Source organism: Taeniopygia guttata, chromosome 3, assembly GCF_048771995.1.
Source record: "Taeniopygia guttata chromosome 3, bTaeGut7.mat, whole genome shotgun sequence".
Classification (NCBI taxonomy): Eukaryota; Metazoa; Chordata; class Aves; order Passeriformes; family Estrildidae; genus Taeniopygia; species Taeniopygia guttata.
The window spans coordinates 46,041,120-46,066,385 of NC_133027.1; the positions used below are offsets into that span (position 1 = coordinate 46,041,120).

The window sequence follows — 25,266 nt, forward strand, 5'->3', positions numbered from 1 at the left end:
AGGTAACCGGTACGTTCACTGTGGGACACCTCAGCATGCAGAGATGGAACATATAGTGCCACCAGCTCAGGGAAAGTCATCCCCAGCTGCAGCCAGAAGGTGGTTTGGCTTTACAGAGGGCACATGAGCACAAGGAAATCCCTCTTGTACCAGAAGAGAGGGAGTGCTCATAGGACAAACTTCACCAAGTCATCTATCTGTGCCTTGGATTTTCACATTTTAAGGAAAAAGCTTCTTCTTGATTAACCTGGAGAAAATTCACCAAACTGTGATGTATTTTTGTTTTGTTATGGATTTTGTTAGTTAGCTGGGGCTCTTAGCATGATCCTGCAGCCCTGGAAGGCACCTGGCCCCAGGGCACCCATGGTGGCTTCCAGGGCAGCTGCCACATAACGCCCTCAGCCACCAGGATCTGCTACGTTAGGTGTGTTGGGGGTTTAGCCCCAGCCGGCATCTCAGCCCCATGCAGGCACTTGCCCACTCCACAGGAGGGAATGGGAAGAGTAAAATTGAGAAAATTCATGGGCTGAGATAAAGACAGTTTAGTAGGTGAAGCAAAAGCCATGCATGTGAGAAAAGCAAAACAAGGGATTCGTTTACTGCTTCCCATGGGCAGGCAGGTGTTCAGCCGTCCCCAGGAAAGCAGGGGCACATCACACATAACAGTGACTTGGGAAGGCAAATGCCATCAGTCCAAACATCCTCCTCTTTCTCCTTCCCCCCCCCAGCTTTATATGATTCCATATGGTTTGGAATATCCCTTTAGTCTGTCAGGGTCAGCCGTCTTGGCTGTGTCACCTCCCAGCTCCTCACACACCCCCACCCCCTCTCTGGTGGGATGGGGTGAGAGGCTGAAAAGGCCTTGACTTTGTGTAAATGCTGCTTGGCGGTAACAAAAACATCGTTGTGTTATCAGCACTGTTTCCAGCACAAATCCAAAACATAGGTCTGTGCCAGCTCTTGTGAAGATTACTTACCTTGGCCAAAATCAGCACAATGAGATGGCCCAGGAAAGACAAGAGGAGGGCCAATGCCACCACTGCCAGTTGTACAGTGCAGGGCCCTCCCAGGAACGCATCTATGGGGCAGGGGTTTTCCAAGAAAAACTCAATACCCCAAAAGAGCTTGTTAGGTGCATTTCCACACAGGGAGCAGCTCGAGCTGGGCACCAAGCACAGCCATGTCACAGACCAGGAGTGTGGTGGGACAGCCAAGGAGCAGCATGGTCCCTTCAGCAGCTTTCACAGTGATGCTGCTCATCCATCTGCCTTCAGGGGGATACAGAGAAGGGATTTGTAATAGTGGGTGCCACAAAAACATGGACTGTGACCTACAAAGAAGGGAAGGCACCTTAGATTTCTGGTGTGATTTGAAAGAACTAAACCCTGAAGGTATTTATGCTGCAAGGGTGCTGCTGTACTCAGCTCCCTGAATAGGGCTGCCTAGGGCACCAAGGGGCATCTCTGGATATCACCCAGCACATGCACGAAGGAGGGTAGTGGAGATAGCTTCTCAAGTATCCCAAAGTCAGAGCAGCTCCTCCTCCCAGGAGAAAATAGGGAGGGAGAATCCTTTCCCTCCTTATCACCTTTCCAAGAAAACAGGTATGTTAGATTTGCCTGATCTTACCCACCTGCTTCCTGTTGAGAGGAACAGATGAAAACTGCACTTCCATATATTCTGCTGCTATATCCACACACCTCTGGCATCTTAATTTTTTTCCTCACCTGACCTTCTTCACTTTTTCATTTTTTTACTTTTATTCACTGAAGACCTTTTGGCTCTCCATCCAAAGACCAGAGGAGAAAAGCAAGATAAAGGCAGAAGGAGTGCTGTACTTGAAGATGGGTCACACATTGGATTTTTATTGCTGCTAATACTCCAAGAGAAGAAAAGATACCTGGCAAGAGACCATGGCACAGTGTTGAGAAATGTCATCATGTAACAGTAATCAGAGTCCGGGGTCCTGAAGGAGATACACTTGGAAGGGAACACATGCCGTTTCCTGTTGCAGGATTGACAACTATTTGTACTTCCAAGGCAGTACAAGGAGACAGTAAATTTCATTGCTGTATTAGTATCTTCTGTATATGCAGGCCTGCTTAATAAACAAAATCTGTTTAACCCAACAGACAGCTAAACACCATATAGCTGTTCATTTACTGCCAGCACAGTGGGGTGAGGAAGAGAATCGAAATAAAAGGTAAAACTTGTGGGCTAAGATAAAGGCAGCTTAAAGAAACAGAAAAGGAAGGGAATATAGTATAACGATAAAAGGGTATACAGTAAAAGCAATGGACAATTACTCACCATCAGCTGACTGCTGCCCAGCCAGTCCCCTCACCGTCTCCCTCCAGCTTTTTTGTTCAGCATGATGCTGTATGATATGGGATACACCTATGGCCAGTTTGGGGCAGTTGTCTCAGCAGCATCTCCTCCCATCTTCTTGCATACCCCAGCCTCCTCTCTGGCAGGGCAGAGAAGCTGAAAAATCCTTGACTTAGTATAAGCACTGCTGAGCAACAACTAAAACATCAGTGTGTTATCAACATTATTCTCACCCTAAATCCCAAACACAGCATTATGCCAGCTACTATGAAGAAAATTAACTACTACTCCATCAAAAACCAGGACAATAATAGTAAATGTTAAATGGCAATAATAGTAATCATTACAAATACTAAATGTTAAGTGTAATTTCTCACCTTTTGGAAGCTGAAATACTTTTTGTCCAAATAGCCCTGGAAACAGCTTTGATAGAACCTGCAGCAAAAAGCTGGAGGTGGGAGGGAGCTCTTCCCTGTACTCTTGGAAGTAGTCTTGCCTTCATTTTCACGGCTGATATACCTCTGTCCATCACAGAAACCACAGGAAAGGCTCTGAAGAGACAAAGGACAAATCTCAGCCGGTACAGGTCTACAAAGCAATGCCAGGCACAGCCCAGGGAACAGGGAAAGACTGATGATTTGCAACAGCAACTGCCGCAGCCTGAGCCTGCATGCAGAGCCAGCTTTGGGTGTCTGGGTTATGTTAGTGGAGTTTTGGGTGGAAAGGTGGGATGTTTGAGCTCTTCTTTTTTTTCTCCTGGCAGAGCCTGATTCTGTACATGGGAGGTAAAGCCCTGTCTGCATTCAGAGCAGCCTCTCTCAGGTGCACCTGAAACCCATGGACATGGTCTGATCAGCCTTTGCAGTGTTTTTGAGGTGGCTTTAAGTTTACAACACAAATAACTGTGGCTGCTATAAGGCCAGAGATCTGCATCTCTAGAGCAGCGGATGCCCAGGGCCAGATTTGGGCCCTGCTGCCATTTAATCCTCTTTCTTTTGGCCTTCAGACCTTGCTAATGCAGCATCTCCTTCCCTGTTGCTTTTCACATTGCTCAAGGAGGTGAACTTTTCCCTGCCACCCTGGAAGCAGATTTCAAGTGAATTTGTCTGCATTCCCTGATCCACCAGTTTCTTTGCTTTTTGAGATCTCCCTGAGCAACTTCCCAGTCCTCTGGACCATGTCCCACAGTGTTAGGCAGGACCAGGCTTGTCCTGGTTCAAGGCTTCCTTCTGTGTTGTGGACGCACTGGTCTCGTGGGGAGCATAGAGCAGAAAGTCATTGGGATTCCAGTGCTGCCCAGAGTCGTGCAGCTCTGCAACACACTTACAGTATCAGAACAAGAGGAATCACCATAACCTGAGATAGAAGGTGTGAGGATGAAGTATGAAGTGGAGGAGGACGGGGACAGTGTGTTTGAGACTGGGCTGAACACCACATTCCCCCAGGGTCACAACCAACAAGTCAGCTGTGGAGCATCAACACCTCACACGAGTGACAGGGATGAGAAAGAAGGGACCGAGGGGGGGACCGAGGGACAGCACCTGCCGCCCCTGCTCTCTGGTGCCGTTGTCCGCCCCAGCATGCATCGGCAGGAGAGGCAGTCTTCCCTTCCTCCCCAGGTGCGCAGCTCTCACCATCCCTCGGCTGCTCTAGCAGTCTTATCTCTCCGTTCCCAACAGGAGTGGGAGAGCTCGGCAGCCTCTCGGTGAAATCGGAGTTGAGAAAGGGTCCCACCTCTCTGGCCCCTCTCCGCCCCGCTGCACCGCGGCTCTGGCAGCGCTGCTGGGACGCTCGGGGGTGGCGAGCTGCTGAGGGCAGCGAGGGCGGCAGTGCCCGGGGGTCGGAGCAACTCCATCGGGCACGGGCGGGCTCCTCGCACGGCCGCCGTGCAACAAGTCGCGGTGCCGGGGAGAGGGAGTAGAGCCGCCGTGCGCCTCCAGGAGCCGGCCGGCCCTGCTCCCCGCGGGCCAGCCTCCGGCTCCCGCGGCAGGACGGCTGTCCGGCGGGAAGGCTGGAGGCTCGGCCCGGCTCGGCCCGGCCCGGCTCACAGCCCCGACCCGCTCCCCGCCCAGCCCCGCCGGCTGCCAGCACAGCCGCTGCCCGGCCGGGGCAAGGGCAAGGGCAGGGGCGAATCGCAGGCGGGCTCCACCTCAGCACGGGAAAATGCAAAAGAAACGGGATCTTGATCCGTTCTTTCTGCTTTCCTTTTGTTTTCTGTTGTGTTTTCTGTTGTTGTCTTAGGTTGTTGTTTTTTTTGTTTTGTTTTGGTTTTTTTTGGTTTGGTTTTTTTTTGGTGTTTGTTTTTTTTTTTTTTTTTGCGGGGGTGCTGTGAAGAGTTGTTGCTTTTTATGACAGCGAGGGCACAAGGCGAGTGAGGAGGCGGAATCGTCTCGGCAGCCGCTGCATTTTGTTGGAAGCCGCTCGGGGGTTCATTAATATCATTAGCATTTAACCCCCTCCCTGCCCCCTCCCCTCGCCAGCGCGGGGTGACGTCACGCGGCGGCAGGAGTTGGGGGGAAAGCGAGGGAAGCTCAGTGGGCAAGGGGCGTCCCTCTCCCCTCCCCGCCGCTGCCTGTCACAGCCTCTCTGCTGATATTATAGGGGCCGAAGCCTGGAGCTCAAAGCGCGAAGTCAGCCAGTGTAATGAACTTCTGGAAACCTTTCCCTTTTTATACCATTCAGTTTCTGAGAGGCAGAGACTGCCTCCTCTGACGCCTTTTCCCCCCTTCCATTATTTTTCCAGGCTCTGATCTCCCTGCTTGCTGCACCGAGGCGCTCGGCGCAGAGCCCCGCTCCCTATCCTACCTTCTCCTTCGCCTCATTGTTGTCCTGGCTGCTGTGGCTCTCGCTTGCCTTCCAGGAGCGCGGTGGCGAGCACAGTCGCACCCCCAGCACCCTCCCAGGGTCCCGAGAGCATCTACTCGCAGAGGGGCAGCCAGCGGCCGCCGACTTTGGGTCACTTCGTTGGGCTTTTTTTCTTTTTTCCTGTTTTTTTTTTTCTTTTTTTTTTTTCCATTTTGCTCCACTTTTCTTCCCCCCACCCCCTTTCCGCGTCCCCGCAGCGTGTCCCCTTCCCTCGGGAGGACATCGCTGGGGGAGCGGGGCTGCGGCGAGGATGTGCCGGCCCCCGCGGCGGAGCCAGCAGTGAGCACCCAAGGGAGGCACCTGCCCCGCGGAGCAGGGGGGCCCCCGAGGGGGCCGCACCGCCTCGCCCCGGCGCCGACACTTCGCCCCGAGTTTAGCGACTCACGGGGGCTTCGAGCATGAGCAAGCCGGCGGGATCAACAAGTGGGTAATAACGCGGTGGAGGCTTCGAGCAGCCTTTCCGAGGCCGGCTGCAGCCTGGCCTGGGGGGCGGGAGGTGGAGGGGAGGGAGAGGAAGGGGAGGGGGGGTTGTGGCTTGGGTTTGCACCCCCCCACACCCCGCGCCCAATTGAAAAAGAAGTGTATATTTCCAACCGGAGTGGCAACGAATATATAGGCTCGGGGTTGCCCCGATGGAGTTTGGGCCTGAGGCTTACAAAAAGCCGTTTTCTAGCTGCATGCCCCGGTTTTCCGGGCTAGGAACCGGGGCAGAAGCCCGTGGGCAGCGAGCACCCGGGAAGGAGACTCCGCCGACGGCGGGGAGGGGGCTGGTCCCGCCGGGACGCGGCCGGTTACGTGCGGGTCTCCGGCGCAAAGGTGACGGGGGGAAGGTTTGGGTTTAAAAGGCATTTCGGCGTTCAAACGTGCTGGTTTTCTCACGGACTTTATGCAATCTTCTGCGACATAATGATTTCTTTTTAAGAGTTTGAAACTCCGGTCACTCAATTACACGGAATCGCGTAAGCAACTCAGTCGAAGGAGGATTTAAATCAATACTTTGCACACCATTCCCAGTTACAACAAATAATCCTGCAACGAGGAAAGCAGAAACAACTTAAAAGTCACATTTTCCTTAATCCTAAATCCATGCACCTCATAACTGGGGAATTTAAAGCATGACTAACCGCTCTTACAGAATGGCTCAATTCGTATAATCCTAATGGGACTTTCGGAGTTTGTAATATGGATGGAGTCAGTAACAAAGGGGGAAAAAATACCCAATCCAATTTAATGTCTGACAAGTGATGGATCGGACAGCTATTTCCTCTGCGCTCCGACAGGCTCCCGGGGTTGCGGCGTGGCGGCCAAGGGAGGCAAATCTCCCTCCCGCCGTGGTACCTGCCACCGGCCGCCCCCCGCCAGCCCCGCGGCCTTCTCCTCGCCGCTGCCCTCCATTATTTTGACCCGAGTCCGCCCTTTGTCCGCGGGGGCCGGGAAGCCGGGGAGGAGGGAGGGGGTGCGGCGGCGGGCCCGGGGGGCAGCCGGGGGCCGCGGCGCGGAGGGCGCGCGTGGAGGAGGCGGCGGCGCGGAGCCCCCGGCGCTGCGGCCGAGCTGCCGCCGCTTCGGCTCTCCGGTTTGTCCTCTTCCCCCGCGGAGCTGAGCGCGGCATCCTTTTGCCCCAGCCCCGCGAGGAAGGAAATAAAATTGCAGTCGAGGTACTAAGGTACTAAGCTTAGCTAGGGGACGGGGGCTAAAAAACCTGCGGCGGCCGGGACTGCTTTGGCCGACTGCGTTGTCCAGGCTGCCCGGGTCGTGCGAGGCAGCCGGAGCGGGATCGGGCCCGTGGGCAGCCGCGCCGGGACGTTGTCGGGGCTCCTGGCAGGTGTCTGAGTGATGAGGAAGGGGCAGGAAGCACCGGGGAGTCTTGTCCCCGAAGGGCGGCGGAGCTTCTGCCGGAGACATTTTGCGGACGTGAAAACCCTCCAGGCTGGACCGCTCCTCCGGCCCCACGGCGCTGAGCGACCCCCCGGCCACCGCCGCCGCTTTCACTGATGACCCCTTGACCCCTGGGGACCTCCTGAAAGGGACCCCGAGACCCGACTCAGTCAAGCCCCACTGGGATGGGGATACGATGGGTCTCCTCAGCGCCGGGGCCCGAGCCCAGCCGGCCTCGGAAGAGCCTGCAAAAGCCCGACCAGCTGTCCCAGGGCCTGGGCGCTCGTCCCGGGGGTCCTGAGGGGCTCCCGGGCGAGGGGGCTACGTCTTGGCTTTTCTACCCGCCGGTGGGCGCCCAGCGATGTCAGCTGCGATGTCTGCCTGGGTGGTAACAAGACCCCATCCCGCCGTCCCCCGAGCCCAGACTAACTTCTTTCAACAGCCTCTGATGGTAATTACAGTAATCGGGGCTGCCATATATCCTTTAAGCAATTATGACACACAAAAAAAGCCCCCAAGGACCCCCTGTCGTGGGATGTTCAAAACGGTTTCCCTGCTGAACAGAAATCCCATTTTCTTAGCGCTAAAACTTCTGAGACGAAGCGGTACCTCGGGGAACGGGAGCGCTTTTAAACAGAGTTAATCAGTTATCGCATGACCCCGTGTCAAGCTTACATTTTTTCCTTCCCACCCCCTGCCCTGCCTCTTACCCGTCTATTTATTTCATATTTTGCCCTGCAAGAAAGTTTTCTCATAACAGCCCCCGCGGGGCAGAGCTGGGGGTCTGGAGGGGTGGAGGGGGTGGGCAGAGCGCGGCCGGGCGGGCGGCGGGACGGAGCGGCCCCGCAAACGCGCGACGCGGGGGGCTCCAGCCGCTCCCTCCGCCGTGCCCTCCTCCCCGTCCACCGCCTCGCCGGGGGCACGGAGTTGAGCAGACCGGCCACCCTGCTCCGGCCGCTGGAAACGTGGTTTTGTGGGTTTAGCGAGGTGCTCCAGGTGCTCGCGATTTATGGCAGGAATACGGGGACGTGTTAGAAATATATGGGCCGTATGTTTATATGCATGGTGTGGATATGTACATGTATAGTGTATAGGATTTTTTCTTTCCCCCAAAGCGGCTCCCGAACTTAAAATCTGTGTGGGGAAAACTAACACAAGTTTCTTCGTCTCCACTGGCCGACTTTAGCGCCGGCAGAAGAGCCGGCCGCCCCACGCCGCAGGCCGGCCGGGGAAGCGGGGACCCCGTGTCTGCCCGGATCCCCGCGGGGGTGGCGGTCACACGGCGGGCCCGGGGGCGCGACCGAGGCCGGGGCCCGCTGCCGCGGGAAGGGGAGCGGCGGTGGGACGGGGTGCGCGGGGCAGCGCAGCAGTGCCGGGCTCGGCACCGGGATGCACCACCGCTGCACGTACCGCTTCAGTGTCTCTCCCCCCACCCCCAGCCTGCCCCTCCTCCTCCTCCTTTGTGTGCGTGCGTGTGGATCCTCTCTCTCCCCGTGGATGCTAAGGGCTGGAGAGGGAAGTCGGGCGCTTTCCCCCGTTTGCATTGTGCGATATCCGAATTCCCATGCTACACTTTTTGACGGGTCACTGGTGCCCCAATAGGCAGGTGGCAAGGAGGGCTTGTAATTACACACTCCCAGAAACCGTGCCTTGGCCTCAGCCCTCCTCACGGGCGCCTACCTGCAGCTCCAAAGCTGCGGTTTCTCGCAGGCAGTGGTGTGCGGGGGGGCATCCTTCAGCTGCGCTCCTTATTAATTGCGCAAAAGTTTTCTATTCTTTAACCTCTCTCCCCCCTCCCACCTTCCCTCCCTCCGCCACCCCTCCCTCTCGCAGTCCCTAACCTAATCCCCGTCCCTCTCGCCGTGTTGTGTATAGCAGCTGTCGGGTTTCATTTAGGGGAGAAGCTGGCAGCTTGTGCTCATTGGAGGCAGTCAAACGAGTTTCAATGGGCAAAATCATTAAGTTAACACTTTATCTAATGTCCCTATTGTCTGCCAGCAGGCATTGTCTTAGAACCTTAGCGCAGACATGTCTGAAAGTATCTCGGACTCCTAAATTCTCTAGGGAGCGGGAGGAGCCCCTGCGGCCTGTTTCCATTGCCCCCCTCCCGCCCCCCGGCACTGCTCCGCACGCTGCCGCTTTCCCCCGTCCGTCCTCACCCACCCGTAGCCGGGGCTGTCCCTGAACTCCTTCCAAATAAATATAGCGGCCCCGAGAGCCCTCCATTAGAGTTTGGAGATCAAGGTTTGGTGAGAGGGACTGAATTTCTAACTTAAGTTCTGGTAAGAGGGAAGAAGGCTGTTTGAGGCAGAGGGAAGAGAGAAGAGAAGAGAAGAGAAGAGAAGAGAAGAGAAGAGAAGAGAAGAGAAGAGAAGAGAAGAGAAGAGAAGAGAAGAGAAGAGAAGAGAAGAGAAGAGAAGAGAAGAGAAGAGAAGAGAAGAGAAGAGAAGAGAAGAGAAGAGAAGAGAAGAGAAGAGAAGAGAAGAGAAGAGAAGAGAAGAGAAGAGAAGAGAAGAGAAGAGAAGAGAAGAGAAGAGAAGAGAAGAGAAGAGAAGAGAAGAGAAGAGAAGAGAAGAGAAGAGAAGAGAAAGAAGAGAAGAACAAGGAAAATTAAGAGATTTAAAAAAAAGAAAACAAGGAAAAGGAAAATAAAAAGAAAAAGAAAAGAAATATTAAAGGAAAAATAAAAAGTAAACAAGGAAAAGGAAGAGAATAAGAAAAAGAAAACAAGGAAAAGGAAAATTAAATAAAAATAAAATAAAAAAAAAAAGGAAAAAGAGCAACGAAAAGGAAAATAAGCATGAAAATGAAAATAAATTAAAAGGAAAAAATGAAGGAAAAAATTAAAGGAGAAAAAGAAAAAGAAAAAGAAAAAGAAAAAGAAAAAGAAAAAGAAAAAGAAAAAGAAAAAGAAAAAGAAAAAGAAAAAGAAAAAGAAAAAGAAAAAGAAAAAGAAAAAGAAAAAGAAAAAGAAAAAGAAAAAGAAAAAAAAAAACGGAGAAAAGGCAGAAGCCAAGCGGAGTTTTGGCGGGTTTCTTAAACAGGGCTACAATCGTCTCTGAATGAGTTTTTACATGTCCCTGAGAGTATTTGCAATTCTAGTCAAAGCCGGTGCGAAAGCAGCGCCCGGCGGAGCGGAGGCTGCGGGCGAGGTGGAGCGGGACGGAGGGACACTGCCCGCAATCCAGGCTCACGCGTCCGCTGACTCCTCCGCGCACAAAACAGAGACGGAAAGTTTTGCTGCAGGTTTTGGGGTGAAGAAAATGGCATGCCTTCTCTGCCGTGAAAATCAGCCCCCACTTCGCCAGGCTTGCTAGCGGGGAGAGGAGGTTGCTTGGCTTCCCGGTCATTTTATTTTGTTTTGGTTTTGGTTTTTCTGTGCATGGGTCTCCTGACTGCTCTCCTGCTGTCCTGTTTGCCGAGCGCCAGAAAGCCAGAGAAACACACAGCCCCCTCACCAAACCCCCCGAATTCCCTCCCCTCCCCCCTCATCCTCACTTCTCGCAGGCAACACTGCTGCTCCTGCTGCTGTAATCTTCCTTTCCAAAATGGGTCTTGGCGATTATAGAAGATCCAAATAAACGTAGCGGGGCATGAATAATGCTCATTGTAGAAAACTGACACTTGCTCAAGGAAAAGAAAGTTGGCTATAAAATCACTTCATTATTTGCTTGTACTGCGGCTCTGGGGCTAATCCCTCCGGAGGTCAGATTGCTGAGAGCTCTCTCTCTCCCTCTTTCCCGTCTCTGCTTTCAGGTCGCATTTTAGACATCCCTTGCAAAGTGTGTGGGGACCGCAGCTCCGGAAAGCACTATGGGGTTTACGCCTGCGATGGGTGCTCGGGATTTTTCAAGCGGAGCATCAGGAGGAATAGGACCTATGTTTGCAAATCAGGAAATCAGGTACCAGCCGCAGCCTAGCCCACTCACCGCCTGCACCCCCTACCCTGCATTTCCCCAGGGGCCCTTCCAACAGAGAGACACCTGCAGCAAGGTGCAGCAGCCACGCAGCCTCACCGTCCCTTGCCAGGAGGTCCCGGGCCGAGGCCGTGCGCTGGGTGCCCCAGCCTGCCTCCCCCGGCACGTTCCCCCGCCCCAGCCCACCGGGGAGGATGGAGGAGATGCGCAGGGAGAAGGAGGAATGCGGGCAGGGGGAGGGCACAGCCAGCACACCGCCTGGGTATGGGAAGACAGAGGGGCAGCCTCCCGGTAAGCCTCAGCACAGCCAGGCGATGGACAGCCATGGGTTTACAGGCCGGCGGGTCGTGCCCGTGCCCAGGCGGAGGCAGCCCCGCTTTCCCCCTTCTGCTCCGGCCGCTCTCCTTCCCACTCCCGGAGCGTTCCCGCGGGCATGTGAGGCTGGGACGGCGGAGGGATGCGCGGTGCAGCGGGGCGCCCCGAGGGGGCGGCACCGCCGTCGCTGTCTCGGGTGCTGAAGGCGGCCCGGCCCGCCCCGCCCGGCCCGCCCTGTCCCGGGGCCGAGCACCTGGCGCGGCCCGCACGGCGCACGCAGGGCGGCCCCTCCGCGCTGCTGCCCCCGGCCCGACGGCTGGCTGTGTTGCAGGGAGGCTGCCCGGTGGACAAGACGCACAGGAACCAGTGCCGAGCCTGCCGGCTGAAGAAGTGCTTGGAGGTCAACATGAACAAAGATGGTACCTGCTCCCCCTCTCCCGGGGCTGGGGTGGCGGGGCAGCAGGAGGGAGCTGCTCTGAGCTGAGGAGCGCTGCGTCACTCCGGTGTCTCCTTGGCCCGGCCACGGATGACCCTCCCATCCTGCGGCAGCCCTCAGACACTTCTCCCCAGACGCCCCTCGGGCAGGGGGGCACAGGGCTGGCCTCAGAAAATTGCAGGGAGGGAGGGAAGCCCGGTCGAGCAGTGCGGGGCACCCAGCGCAGATCCCCGAGGTGACTCCCTGCCCTCTCTTTGATGTCCCACAGCGGTGCAACACGAGCGGGGCCCCCGGACGTCGACGATACGGAAGCAGGTGGCCCTCTACTTCCGCGGGCACAAGGAGGAGGGCGGCGGAGCCCCGCACTTCCCCACTGCCGCCCTGCCAGCACCCGCCTTCTTCACCGCCGTCTCCCAGCTAGAGCCCCATGGCCTGGAGCTGGCCGCTGTCACTGGCACCCCTGAGAGACAGGCTCTGGTGGGCCTGGCACAGCCCACCCCAAAGGTCAGCCTCTGCCCTGGTCCCCGGCGGGCTGCAAACCTTGCTGCTGAGGATCTTGCAACCTGTCGGCTCCTTCCTGCCTCTGGGGTAGACAGCAAAGAAAACAGCAAAGCTTGAAGCTTTGTGGGTTGTGGTGGGGAGTTTTGTTACACCCCTAAAAGCTGTGAGAATATAAGGTGCAACATCCTCTGGAGAAGGGGTATTTAGCAGGACCAACTGATAACCTGCTCCATACAAACCCTGTCTCATACACTTTTATACCTTCATGGATGCAGAAATGCTCCTCTTGCCTGGAGTGCATCCACAAGTCAGTTTTAAACCTTGTTTCACAAGGAATGCAATCCCTGTGAATGAGTTTTCTTCAGAGAAATGCCAGTCTCCATGGTTTAGCTCAGAAAGTACTTTGTGTACTGACCAAAGCCTGCAGCTTGTCCCCACAGACACAAAACTCAAACTTGGCTAAGCTGGCACTTCTTGGTTGTGACATTTCCTAAGCAGCCCAGTGGAAGCCTCAACTGCACAGGAATTAGCTGAAAGGTGATGTTTTTTATTAGCCCATTTGCAATGGTATTTTGTGTCTTCATAGCATCTATAAAATCACAAAAGAAACTACTTAAATAGTTTTGCATTTTCAGAGCTGGTATGTAGTTTGGAAGAACCCATTATAAACATGGTCACAAAATAATAGTTTTACATAGTAATTTTGAAAAATGTCGATTCAGAAATTATTTGGCAAGAAAATGTAGCACACACTTGAAAACATAACTCCATTCAAACCCTACACAGCCTCTAGATAGTTATGCTTAGCTCTGTGCATCTACTTACAACATGTTGCAGTTAGGAAGCAAGATGAAGGTTTAGACTAAATAAATATTTACTGCTTTGCTGAGCAGGGCTGGAATGCTAAATCAGCTTCTGGAAGCAAGGTTACAAACTACATGTTGCTAATCAAATTTTTATTCTTCTAACTCTGCTATCAGACATGTTCTATTGTGTAACAGAGTAAAGCACGACACATAACTTTGGCATGCTTTTTCCCCCGATGCAATAATTTCATTCTCCTTTCAACCTCCTGCTCTGAACAGTTTCTTTAGGACAGCTCATCCACATGGATAAGCAGCAAGGAGCAGTTTGGAGTGAGCCCTCTGCTTGCAGAACACGAGAGTGCACACTCTGTTATTGGGCATGAGCAGGAGCACGGAATTTAGGGCAGAGGATGACCAGGCTGCCTTGGTGACACTGTATGAAATGGCTTTATTTTCTCTTTGACATTAGTACCCACATGAAGTCAACGGTACCCCTATGTATCTCTACGAAGTGGCCACTGAATCTGTCTGTGAGTCAGCAGCCAGACTTCTATTCATGAGCATCAAGTGGGCCAAGAGTGTGCCAGCCTTCTCCACCTTGTCCTTACAAGACCAGGTAAGGCAGTGGCAGTGGGAGTGGTATTGGTCTGGCCTGCCTGCTAAAGAAGGCTCAGACTTCACATTGGGTCCTGGACTTCCAGCCCTAGATCATGAAATCTGTAATGGACTTCAGCAGCGCTGAAGTTCAGTGCAGCGTTTCAGTCTGCCCCTGAAAACTAGGCAGTGATTTAGAAACTGCTTTCCTCCAACTTTTACCCCATGAAGAAAATGAAAATTCAAGCCAGGAAAAAGGAATCTAACATAAAACTAATATTATGGAAGGACAAGTGCTAGAGGAGAAATCACCAGGCTGAAGACCAAACTTAGTATGCCCAAACTGCTTCTCTACTTGTAGGACAAGTTTTTCTTCCATAAAATGGGGAGGAATAGCATCTTACTTTGCTATTTAGGGATGAGAAATGCTTAGTTAAATTTATGGTCTCAGGATATGACTGAGGTTGTTTCTGAAGACCAATTCTCCTCCTCCTCCTCCTCTTCCTCCTCCCCCTCTCCTCCTCATCCTCCTGCTCCTCCTCCTCTTCTTCTCCTCTCCTCTCTTCTCAACTGTTTACACAGACAACATCTTTTTCCTTATTCGCCTTGGCTTACAATTACATCAATATGGGGGAAGTAGTATTTGGACAACCCCCAATATTTTTTACCATTAATTAAAATGTTCCCTAATGCGTTTTGTTTTCCTCTATGATAATTTACCTTTGCCTCAAGTAAATCATAGGTGAGCCATACAAGATGAAACAATTTCTTAATGACTTGATTCTTGATGAAGACTCAGTGTGCTTTGTATAATGCACCAATTTAAAAAAAAAGTAATCAGATAATTGTAAGATGGAAGGGTGGAAATCTACACAAAGCTCCAATCATAAAAGACATCTATTACTTTGATATGATTGAGCTAATTTACCAAAATGGTAACTAGAAAAACTGTGCCATAGATGTTACATAGCAGTCATCAGAGGAACTAGTTCCCCTCCCTAGAAGCACATTACAAGTGTTGCAGTTGATATGATAATATGTATTTTGAACTACAAGAAAAGAGCTTCCTAGGAAACCAATAATGTTTTCAATCTAAAGTAAATAATGATGGTCACAATGTGTTATAAAGCTAAGGTATATAAAAATGCTCATTTTCTAGCACCAAACCCATGTCTTGAAATCCTTATTGTGAAATTAGTCAAAGAGGAATGCTGCTCAGCTCCACCTGCAGTCCTGCTACGCAGTGAGGATGAGGGGAGAGATGAGATGGGGCCTGGAAGGTCACACATGCCAGTAGGAAAACAACAATCCCAGTGTGGCAGCCTGCTGCTCTCTAATCATGTCTTCTGCTGCCAGTAATCCTGTGGAGCACAGGGTCTGTCACAGTGAGCAACCAAAGAAACAGTCCCAAGTGTCAGGGACAAGAAGCAGGTGTGCTGCTCCAGCAGCAGCCCCAGCACACAGGAGGAGACTGGGTGATGTCCACAGGAGACTCCCTAGGCAAAGTCTTTATCTGACATAAAAGGGAGGCATTCCCCACACCATCATCTCTGTTAGTGTGCAGAGGATGAGACAGCAGGATCTGGAAGCAGGAGAGATCTCCATGGCATGTGACCAAGCACACCTCAAACAGCAAAACAGCACAGCCTGCTTATCTACCATAGGCACCACAGTGCTCCCATTAAACAATCCACTACCTCTTTCACTTTCATAGCAGGGACTAAGCTTAGTGAATAACATATTAAAAACCCAGCCTTTCCTTAACATCACTCTCACTTGCTGCAGCTTATTGCAAGTCAGCTTCCTCAAAACTCAGAGCTGCTCAGCTCAAAAGTTTTGATTTAGGCCTCTTTCTGCATGATTCCCCTGTAATGCTTAGGAGAGCTGGAGAAGAAATAATTCTGATTTTAATCACCTTATTTAATGAATAATCATACAGTTGATTTTTATAACATTGCTATTGCTTTATTTAATTTGACAATGGCCCAGCTGTAAATGTCTGCATTTCTCTCTTGGTATCCCTGACATCTGGCTGAGGAGACACTAAAATATTTTCCTGAATTCTGCTTTTTTTTTTTTTTTTTTTTTTTTTTTTTTTTTGTGCTCTTATGAAAAGGCAAGTGCACTGTAATTTCAGGACTCTGGGGCAGTTTTATCTTGAAGGCAGGGAAATAAATAGAAACCAATTTGCTGATAAAACACAAGTCTGAGCATTGCTGCATTGCTTACCTCTGGTAAAACAGAGGCTGTGTCTCTTCCCTAGATTCATACAGATAAGTCAATTTTGAACCAGAAACCACACAACAAAAAATGTCATGCTTCTAGTGCTGCTGGCCTGCACATCTGCCCACGTCATCTGTGAGACAGTTTGGCTCAATACAGGTCCCCAACAAAAGGTCACACCAAAGATGGGGTTGATAAAGAAGCAAAAACAGTTGTTCAGAAAGCCTGATATTTGTTGTTTCTTTTAAGAAGGAGGGCTGAGTTTGACTTCAGCATGAATTATTTTAATTGGTGGTTTTACAGACATATGCATAGGCATGAAGAAAGCTTCAGCTATTGGAATAGTCTCTTATTTCTAAAGTCTTCTGACTTTAGTGGGAAAGAAAATATGAAATTGATATCTTCAAGGAACGACCATTCATTACCATTGTATCTGCATGAATGAATGACAAAAAAAAAAAAAAAGCAAATTAAATCAAATGACAAAAGCAAATGAAAGGCTGGTGAATCATTTTCTATGACATAGAAAATGCACATCCATCAGGTGGGATTATCCAGAGGAGGGACTGGGTTTGCAGGCTGCAGTGGTTAGGAAACTTTAGAGTAAATTCATCTGCTCTTAGAAGAAAGCTGAGATGGGCAACACACTCTAGACATAGCATCCCCTCCCCGTCTCCATTTTAGGCAATAATCTGGGCAGTTTTTGGTACTGTAAAATCCAATGTAAGTGTTTCAAACAGCAACTGTATGCAGAGACACGAGTACCTTCCTGTCACAATTCCCTTAGGTTATGGAAAAGTTCTGCAAAGCACACAGGGCAAAAAGGCATAAAATAGACATAACCATGCAATGACAAGTTGAGAGCAGACACTCTGAGAATTCAGATTGGAACAGGATGGTTTAATACCATCCGATACCATTCCATGTAATCATGGAATCACAGGAGGCATCGGGGATCAAATCTGATCCAATCTCCCTGCTCAAGCAGGGTCATCGCAGAGCACATGGCACAGGACTGTGTCCAGGCTGTTCTTAAATATCTCTGGTGAGAGAGACACCACGACCACTTTGGGTAACCTGTTCCAGTGCTTGGTGCACAGTAAAGAAGTGTTTCCTCATATTCAGGTAGAATTTCCTGTGCAGTTTCTGCCCATTGCCTGGTGTCCTAGTGGCTGGCAACAAGTAATAACTCTCCTGAACAGCAATATTGTTAAGAGTTTGCACATAGTTTGGATTTGCTTTTACTGATGCTTTCTGTATCACCTACTACTTTCACATATCTGATTCCAAAGATATAATCATTAATTTTGTACAGCATCTTTTTTTTACTTTGTTCTTCTTTACAGTCTGTTTACATACTTAAAATACTCTCCTTCCTCTTTTTCTAAGAAGCTAAGCTGCTGATAGTTTCAGGGACCACAGTAACATCAATGATTGCAGGTTTTGGGGTTTTGGTTTGGTGGCTTCATATTTTTTCTGCTTGAGTTTTGGGCAATCTGCTTTCACTGCATGGAGCTGCTAGAAGGTATCTTCTGAGCCCACTACAGTTCTCACCCCTTCAAATCTCTCCCACCCTATTTTGTGACACAAGGTCTCAGCAATACGTATGCACCACCATGTGCCCTTTGGCCACGCACCTCAGCTGAACCAGAGGTCCTCCAAACCTCTCTTAAGAGTTGGTCTAAGCTAACAATCCATAGATGCCCTCAAGATTAAACATGTCTCTTCTGGCTTTGCCAGTCTGCATTTCCAGAAGTCTTGTCTCCTCTTCAGATGTACCACTGCCTCTTCAGGGAAATCACAAGCATTGCCTCAGAGAAAACAGAGAAAAAGACATCCTCCATACAGAGAAGCAGTGTGGAAAAACTGCAGAGAACTAGCAATTGTCAGTGTAGGTGCCTGGATATTCACATCTCTGAAAGGAAACGGCTCCTAGTGCCTGGAATTTCTGAGTGATTTTAAGCAAAAAAGCAGAAAAACAAATGACACTGAGAAATTGTTCGTGTGTCCAGATGCTGTGCTTGACAGATACAGAGACTGGCTTAGTAAGGAAGGAGTTATAAGATGGATGTATGCTCTAAAGCACTGCTCCCTACACTGATACAGGATGTTATCCAGGCTTTTCTTCACAAAATTCTGCCTTCCTGAGGGAAAGGAGTGTAATCTCCAGAAAGCAAGAGAAAAGACCTGTCCTAAAACAGCTGCATAAGTGTTGAGGGGGAGGAGAAGAGAACCCATACCATGCTGAGAAAGCAGGTGTGGTCAAGTTATGAGCAAATGCTCCAGAAAAAGAGTTCTCTCTTTCTCTTCCCTTTTGGTCCACAACATGGTGCACAGTGAGCCAACCCTCAGTGTTTTTCTACAATGCATAGACTTATTTCTAGACACCTTCTCAAAAGGCTAAGAGAAAAGCTAATGAATGCTGTGGGGGAAATACCATGACAGGCATTTAAAGTAGTTTTTAAAATAACAGAAATTTACATATTTAAATTGTTTATAAATCTATAAATTATACACTATGTTATATTGTACATCTATTGTATGACAGCTGATGCTTTTGGAAGATGCTTGGAGAGAACTGTTTGTTCTAGGAATAGCACAATGGGCCATTCCAGTTGATGCTAACACTCTACTGGCTGTATCTGGTAAGAATTGCACAATTTAATGACTTTGTTACAAAAATTACCATAAAAATACATTACAGAAAAAAGAACAACATGTAAAGAATAACAAATTCATACTGAACAATAGAGCATACCTGTCATTTATAAATCTATATTTAAATGCAAATAATGTTGTTTTGTTGTATTCATGACTGCTTGCATTGTCATTTAAATGCAAATTACTGTGTTTGTTATCATCCAAGAGAAGATTTTATATTAACTTTCATACAATATAGTCAGTTTACATGGAACCAGATAGACAAGTGTGACAATAGAGAGGACATTGATACAGAGGATTTTGTCAGAAATCAATATAAAATAAAGCAAATGCCTTTAATATTATTTATTTCATCTGTTTCTGTTTCAGGCATGAATAGTGACAATACAGATTCTCAGAAGCTGAATAAAATTATTTCAGAAATACAGGCCTTACAGGAGGTTGTGGCTAGATTTAGACAACTTCGGCTAGATGCTACTGAATTTGCCTGTCTCAAATGCATTGTCACTTTTAAAGCTGGTAAGCAGAAAGGATCTCTTGCTTGTCTGGTCTGACAACTATGAGGCTGCTGATTTAACGTGATGTTTTTACCCAGGCATAGCTTTGTATCACCCAGCAGGTTTCCCAGTATTGAATTCCAATAGTCATTGCTGCATTTTGAAAGGGCTGACAGTGGAGTGCTGGGAAACTAATGGGAACATTTAATTTCCATTGATAGCACTAGCTGAACTGTTTTGATCCACCCAAGAGTCAAGCTGAACTAGTAACTGATCTGCTTTCCAGTGCCCACACACAGTGGTTCTGAACTGAGGAGTTTCCGAAATGCGGCCGCCATAGCAGCCCTTCAAGACGAAGCCCAGCTCACCCTGAACAGCTACATTCATACCAGGTAAGTGGTGTCTTCTGTCAGTGCTTCTGGCAGGTGTAGGGCTAAAATCCTGCTCTCATTGCACGGAAGGCGGCATTTGCACTGACTGAAATGGGGACTAGGCTGCTACAGAGAGTATACATTGGCTGGCAGCCTGCTGGGATTTCTGAAATAGAACCACAAAAAATGTTGGAAAGGACCCTTAAAATCATCCAGTTCAACCATTAATGCTGCCAAGTCCATCACTAAATCATGTTCCCAAGTGCCACATCTACACATGTTTTAAAGACCTTCAGGGATGATGACTCCACCACTTCCCTGTGCAGCCTGTTCCAATGCTTGACAACCTTTTCAGGAAAGAAATTTTCCCTAATATCCAAACTAAACCTCCATTGGTGAAACTCGAGGCCATTTCCTCTTGTCCTATTGTTTGTGACTGGGAGCAGGGACCAAAACCCACATCACTACAATTTCCTTTCAGTTAGAGAATGATAAAGTCTCCCCTTAGCCTCCTTTTCTTCAGACTAAACAACTACAACTCCCTTAGCTGTTGCTCTAGATCCTTAACCAGAACTTGTGCTCTAGACCCTTAACCACCTTTGTTGCTGCTCTTCAAGTGTGCTCCAGCACATAGGTGTTTTTAAACAAACAGAAAGGTGTTAAAAGGACAGCTCTTCCTCTGGTAAGTGATAATGGCTGTGCAACACTTTGCAGTTCAGAGGGATACCTTTCCTCTAAGTTTTATTCAATCAAATACCACTAAAAGTGATGCTCAAAACATTGCATCTCAGACCAGTATGAGTGCCTTTCAAACATAATCTCCAGTTCCTATATAACCTCCTCCATTTTTCAGACGCAGAAATCAGGACACAAGGAGCTTAAGTGGCTCTTCCAAGAAGCTGTCTGGAGTTTGTGATCAGGTTCAAATAAAAACCCCAGAATTTATGAATCTCATTGTGGTGCTGCAGTGAAGTCCTTTAGTTGCAGTGGACTCTGTGAGACTAAAACAGCTGGAGATGGAGCAGTAGAAGAGGAACTTTTATACAATTTTTTCCCTCTGAAACTTTGATTTGCTATCATAGTAGTTCTGTCAGGCAGAAGTCCTATCAGTGCCAGAGATTAGATGGTAGCAGTCTCTGAAGCACTTCTATGAGTCTACAGGGAATGGCCTGCACTGGGGATGGAAGTAAACATGCAAATTCCATCCAGTTATGGCTGCTTCAAAGCAAAAATGGCAATTGCTACATTGCAGTGTCTTCCTGCTCTTAAGGAAGACCTTTTCTGTGAAGATTGGTTCCTGGAGACCTTAAGTGAGACAGGGCCTGTTGGAAAGAGAAATCAGGGAGGAATACATAGCCACATCTTCCCTTCCAAGGGAACAACTTTTCCACAGCACTTCTGTGTTGCTGGATGTATTTAGATACTGTGTTATCCAGTGTAAGTTGTAAACAATATCCTTTTACAAGGGAAAATTGCAGTCCACTGACAGGACTCTCACTCAGACTCCATTGTGAGAGGGCTTTCAGCCTTGGGTATTTCATCCTCCTGCCTATGTCATTCCAGTATCAGCCCTTTGATCCCAGTGGAGTCACTCTCAAGAGGATGCAAGGGAGGGCAGTCTGAAGAAGCAACATGTTTCTCCAAACAACCTACACTTCCCTTTAGGGAGACTACTGTAAGCAGAAGTTTGAGAATCACTGTAGTAAAGACAGCATAAGCACAGCTAGAAATGCACATCTTATGCTGTGCTGGCTTCAAAAGCTGGGAGAGAGGATGGAAAACATCCAATACACGAACACATTACCTAGGGAAGAGCACAGCTTCTTTAACACAAACTTTCCTTATGAATATCAATTAGTATTCAATATATCTGCTGACCAAAAGGGGGCAAAGTGATTACCATGACAATCCAGCTAGTTCTAAACTGAACTTCAAATGACAGCACAGTTGCTACAAGTCAAGCTCTTCCCTGTACTGCATTGAGAACATTGCTGTATGAGGGACACATCAGAACAGATCCAGTTTTTGTACTCCTACTGCTCTAGGGGACTGAACAAAGGAGCTAAACAAAACTCAGAAACCTTGTCCTATGTTCTGCTGACTGCCATGGAGCATTTTCCTTGGAGCCAACCTTCTTGCTCACGCAAGTACAAAATACAGGGTTTTGGCACAGTGTCCTGGGGTGACAATAGTATCCCACTAGATTCTGAGTCATTCTAGACCATGCAGACTGCACTTAGGTTGAGATTATTTGGTTCCCTCCCAAATTTGTCTCAAACTGGGACATATAGGTAGCTTCACCCATGCAATCAAGTAAATATTGGTCTTTTTCTATAAAATAAAGTCCTTCCTTTGAAAAAATACTTTAAAACTTCAATGAAATAATTTTTCTCTCTGTCTCTAGGTATCCCACACAACCCTGTCGTTTTGGAAAACTTCTATTGCTTTTACCAGCTTTACGTTCAATTAGTCCATCTACAATAGAAGAAGTATTTTTCAAAAAGACAATTGGGAATGTACCAATTACAAGACTGCTTTCAGATATGTACAAATCCAGTGACATATAAATTACCTTAAAATAAACAATCAGGATGGACAGTTTGAGAAGAACTTTTATCTATGGAGAATAAGCCTCAACTAACAAAATCTACAGGAAGCATAAGCCTGGGAATGTTTAGTCCTTAAACTCATTGACAAAAAATACCCCAGTAGATATGATTCTGCTGCTCTGAACGGAGTGATTTAGATCATGGAGAGAATGCTTTGTTCTACAGAAAAAGTGAAAGTGGTTGGAATTTGGCTGCTATTCCTGTTACTACAGGATGGAGGCAATTCAGATGCCAGTCATAGTTAACAAAGACTCTGCTATTCTCTCATTCAACTGGCAGATCTGAGACAAAATGTGAAAGAAGGTACTTTAGCTTGTTCAGTATTTGGAACCGGGTGACCAAACTTGGCTTCTGTTATAACACAAGATGTGGTGGCCTTCAGAATTGTTTTAAAAGTAGCCTATGTTGGGAAAATGCTTTTAATATGATAGGCAACATTTGAGACTAAGTTACCAAAACATTGCTTCTGCTATAATGCATCATGAAGTGGCCTTCAGAACTGATTAAAAGGTAGCTTATGACCCCAGCTCCATTCTTCCTACAAAATGAACTGGTGATCTTTGATGCAGATGTCACCACAATTTGTTCGGCTAACATCTCAAAGACAGAAGAGCTTTATACATTTCCTCCCCGACCTTCCCTCCTTCTTCTTCCATGCACAGACATACATTCAAACACACACACACACCTGAAAAGAGACAACACAAGAAAGGAAGACTAAAACAGCAAAACCAAATACAATGGAGATGACCGCTTCAGTGATCTGCTGGCTGTCCTGTTGGCACAGTGCTGAAACCAAAGGCAACGGTGGCCAAACTCTTTGTCAATGAGATGTGCAGAGAAATGAAATGACTATAAAAAAATCAGTGGAAGGAATTTTATTTCAAAGAAATAAAGGTTGTTGACTGATAAAATGCTAACAATTTCCAGAAGTCTCCAATGCCTTTTTAGAAAACTCCAGGTTCTAATTTTGAAGCCTTGTTCGCCTACACCCTCTCACACACAAAAATGTTATAAGCTGCTTATTTGTTGTATGAATAATGTAGAAAAAAACCATTTAAAGATAGCTGCTGTCCTTTTCAAAATTTGATTTGTTATTAGGAACTAGCACTGAGAAAGATCAGCACTTGAACTATCATAGAATGAGTAAAACTTTTCTTGTACAAAGTGGATTAACTGATTTGTGAAGTTAAAAAGTTGTACTCATTGTATTTACAAAGAATAAAAATATATTGAATTTAAATTACTTTCCACTGTTCTTTTATTCGTTGTCCTTAATCAGTTTCTTTCACTGCCCCCTACTTACCAGGGAATAGAAAATTTACTAAAACGGATTGCCCTAGATCCTGTGGAGTTTCCATCATCAGAGGTTTTTAAAAACAGATTAGACAAACATTAAAGGAGTGATCCTGCCTTGTGAGATCCTACATGGAGCTATTTTCTGTAATCCAAATAAATACCAGCTGTCACCTTTCTCAAGAAGGTGACAGGTAGCTTTTTCTAGGATACAACACTAAGTGCATCAGAGGTCTACCCCAGTATGTACCTTCTGTTGCGTGTTATTACAATTTTTAATATCGGTGAACTGTACAGCTAACAAAAGGTGATGAGTATAAAAGCATTGCTTCAATTAAAAAGACTGAGGTTTTATTAAGGTGTCTAACTGCATAATCACACCAAAGAAAGAGGGAAACAACTCCAAATCAACACAACAACTTGGCAATAGTAGGAGGGAAATGTATTGTTCATATGGCAATGAGTAACTGAAGAACCATGCATGCAAAAGTGACAGGTAGAAATATACTGTGAGTATTGATGGCTCACTGGTTTGCGGTGTCAAGGAATACAGGTCACAAGTGAAATCCTAGCTCTGCTGACTTCCAAGTTCAAAAATCTCACATGTTTCAGAGGTCAAAGTTTTAACCCCAGCTCTCTTCTATTTGCAGCCTGCTAGGTCTCACATTCTATCTTTTCCAACACAGACCATAAATACAGAAGATGAGTCACAGGCTATGGGACCTCAAAGTATCTTCTATACTAACTAGCTTGGAGAACTTAAAAATGCACTTACCACAGGGCAGAGCACATTCTTAGAAAGAAACCAACAAACTGTTTATAATCCATTCTTCTTGCACCTGTAATAATCTTCAACTATTTTCTGCTCTCTACACTAAAAAGAACCGAACAGAGCAGAAAAATCAATTGCAGTTCTCTACTCTGTGACAATTCAGTCTATGAGCTAGAGAAGTAGAACCCAGTGCTGCACAGAATCCATCACAGAACATTCATTTCAATGGTTCATGCTGCTGTCCCAGAGTAGCAATAAACATGAACTGCATCCACCCTGCTAGGCAACCAGGCAATCACACCCTGCAGTAGCCCCTACATCGCCCTGACTAGAGAACAAAACAGAGTATACTGGCAAAGCAGGCAGGGCAATGGGACCACATCCATATCTTGTCCTCTTACCTGCAAGATCTGGCCCAGCTGCAGAGCAGATTCACAAGCTGGGAACAATGCCCAGTTCCCTATGGTTTAGGCACAGCTAATCTCAGGCTATGTCTTGGTCCCACTGCTGCACATTGCACGGAAGCACAACCAGTTACACTACACTAGAATTAGGGTCTCTAGCTAGCCTTGAAGGACTTAAGGCTAGGTGAGATCCCAAAGTGCTATGAAAATCCTCTGTTGTTCTAAGAGATTAATGCTCTGAAGTCCTCACTTTGGAAAGAGGAATATTTGACATGAAGCATGCAGCTTTTCCCTCTACATTTAGTCTTTCTTCCCCCCTTTTCAAGCATAACTCAAGTTTTAGGGGTGATTCAACAAGGAGAGAGAAATTTGGAAATTATTTACATTATCAAAAACTTCTTGAAAAGTGACAGCCATGGGTTGCAATTGGACTGTCAGTTTTGGTCCTTGGGTTTGAGAGAATCAGCACAGTCTCAGTTAAGTATGAGGCTTCCACCTAAATTTAAATTATTCAAAGCAATTATTCAAACATCCATCTATTCAGTGTAGCTAATCACTAGTACTATGTGTAATCCAGCCAGCCACCACTGCCTTGTCAGCTCAGTCTTTGACATTCAGATTTTCATAAATGAGGTTAATGGTCTTAGTTAAAAGAAGGTACTGATTTTGTCAGGAAGTTTGTAGGATGCTCTTTACAGAGGTAAGTGTCATAAGAAGGAAAAAAGCAGCAGAGCTGAGTCTAAGCCAACATGTAGCTACCAAATAGCATGAAACACTAGAGCAGATTGCTACTAGA

At 47.9% G+C, this 25,266-nt stretch overlaps 1 protein-coding gene and 1 long non-coding RNA gene across 4 annotated transcripts; one reads left to right on the plus strand and one right to left on the minus strand.

Annotated features, from left to right (window-relative positions):
• Positions 1-276: 276 nt before the first annotated feature.
• On the minus strand, positions 277-5,247 carry LOC116808126 (uncharacterized). 2 transcript variants are annotated; one of them, XR_004367532.3, is made up of 4 exons: positions 5,134-5,247; positions 2,706-2,879; positions 2,311-2,484; positions 277-2,098 (listed from the first exon to the last, which is right to left on the minus strand). It is a non-coding gene; the product is annotated as an uncharacterized lncRNA (long non-coding RNA). The 2 variants fall into 2 exon arrangements; XR_012055006.1 differs by having other exon boundaries at positions 277-2,484.
• NR2E1 (nuclear receptor subfamily 2 group E member 1) lies at positions 5,091-23,244 on the plus strand. Of its 2 annotated transcripts, none has more exons than XM_030267698.4 (9): positions 5,091-5,616; positions 10,825-10,970; positions 11,632-11,719; positions 12,005-12,240; positions 13,513-13,659; positions 18,409-18,505; positions 18,891-19,040; positions 19,305-19,410; positions 21,794-23,244. In XM_030267698.4, exons 1-9 carry the CDS (start codon positions 5,592-5,594, stop codon positions 21,954-21,956), a joined length of 1,158 nt encoding a protein of 385 aa, XP_030123558.2. In that variant the 5' UTR covers positions 5,091-5,591; the 3' UTR covers positions 21,957-23,244. The 2 variants fall into 2 exon arrangements, with proteins under 2 accessions (XP_030123558.2, XP_030123556.4); XM_030267696.4 differs by lacking the exon at positions 5,091-5,616 and adding an exon at positions 5,715-6,009.
• The last annotated feature ends 2,022 nt before the right edge of the window (positions 23,245-25,266 follow it).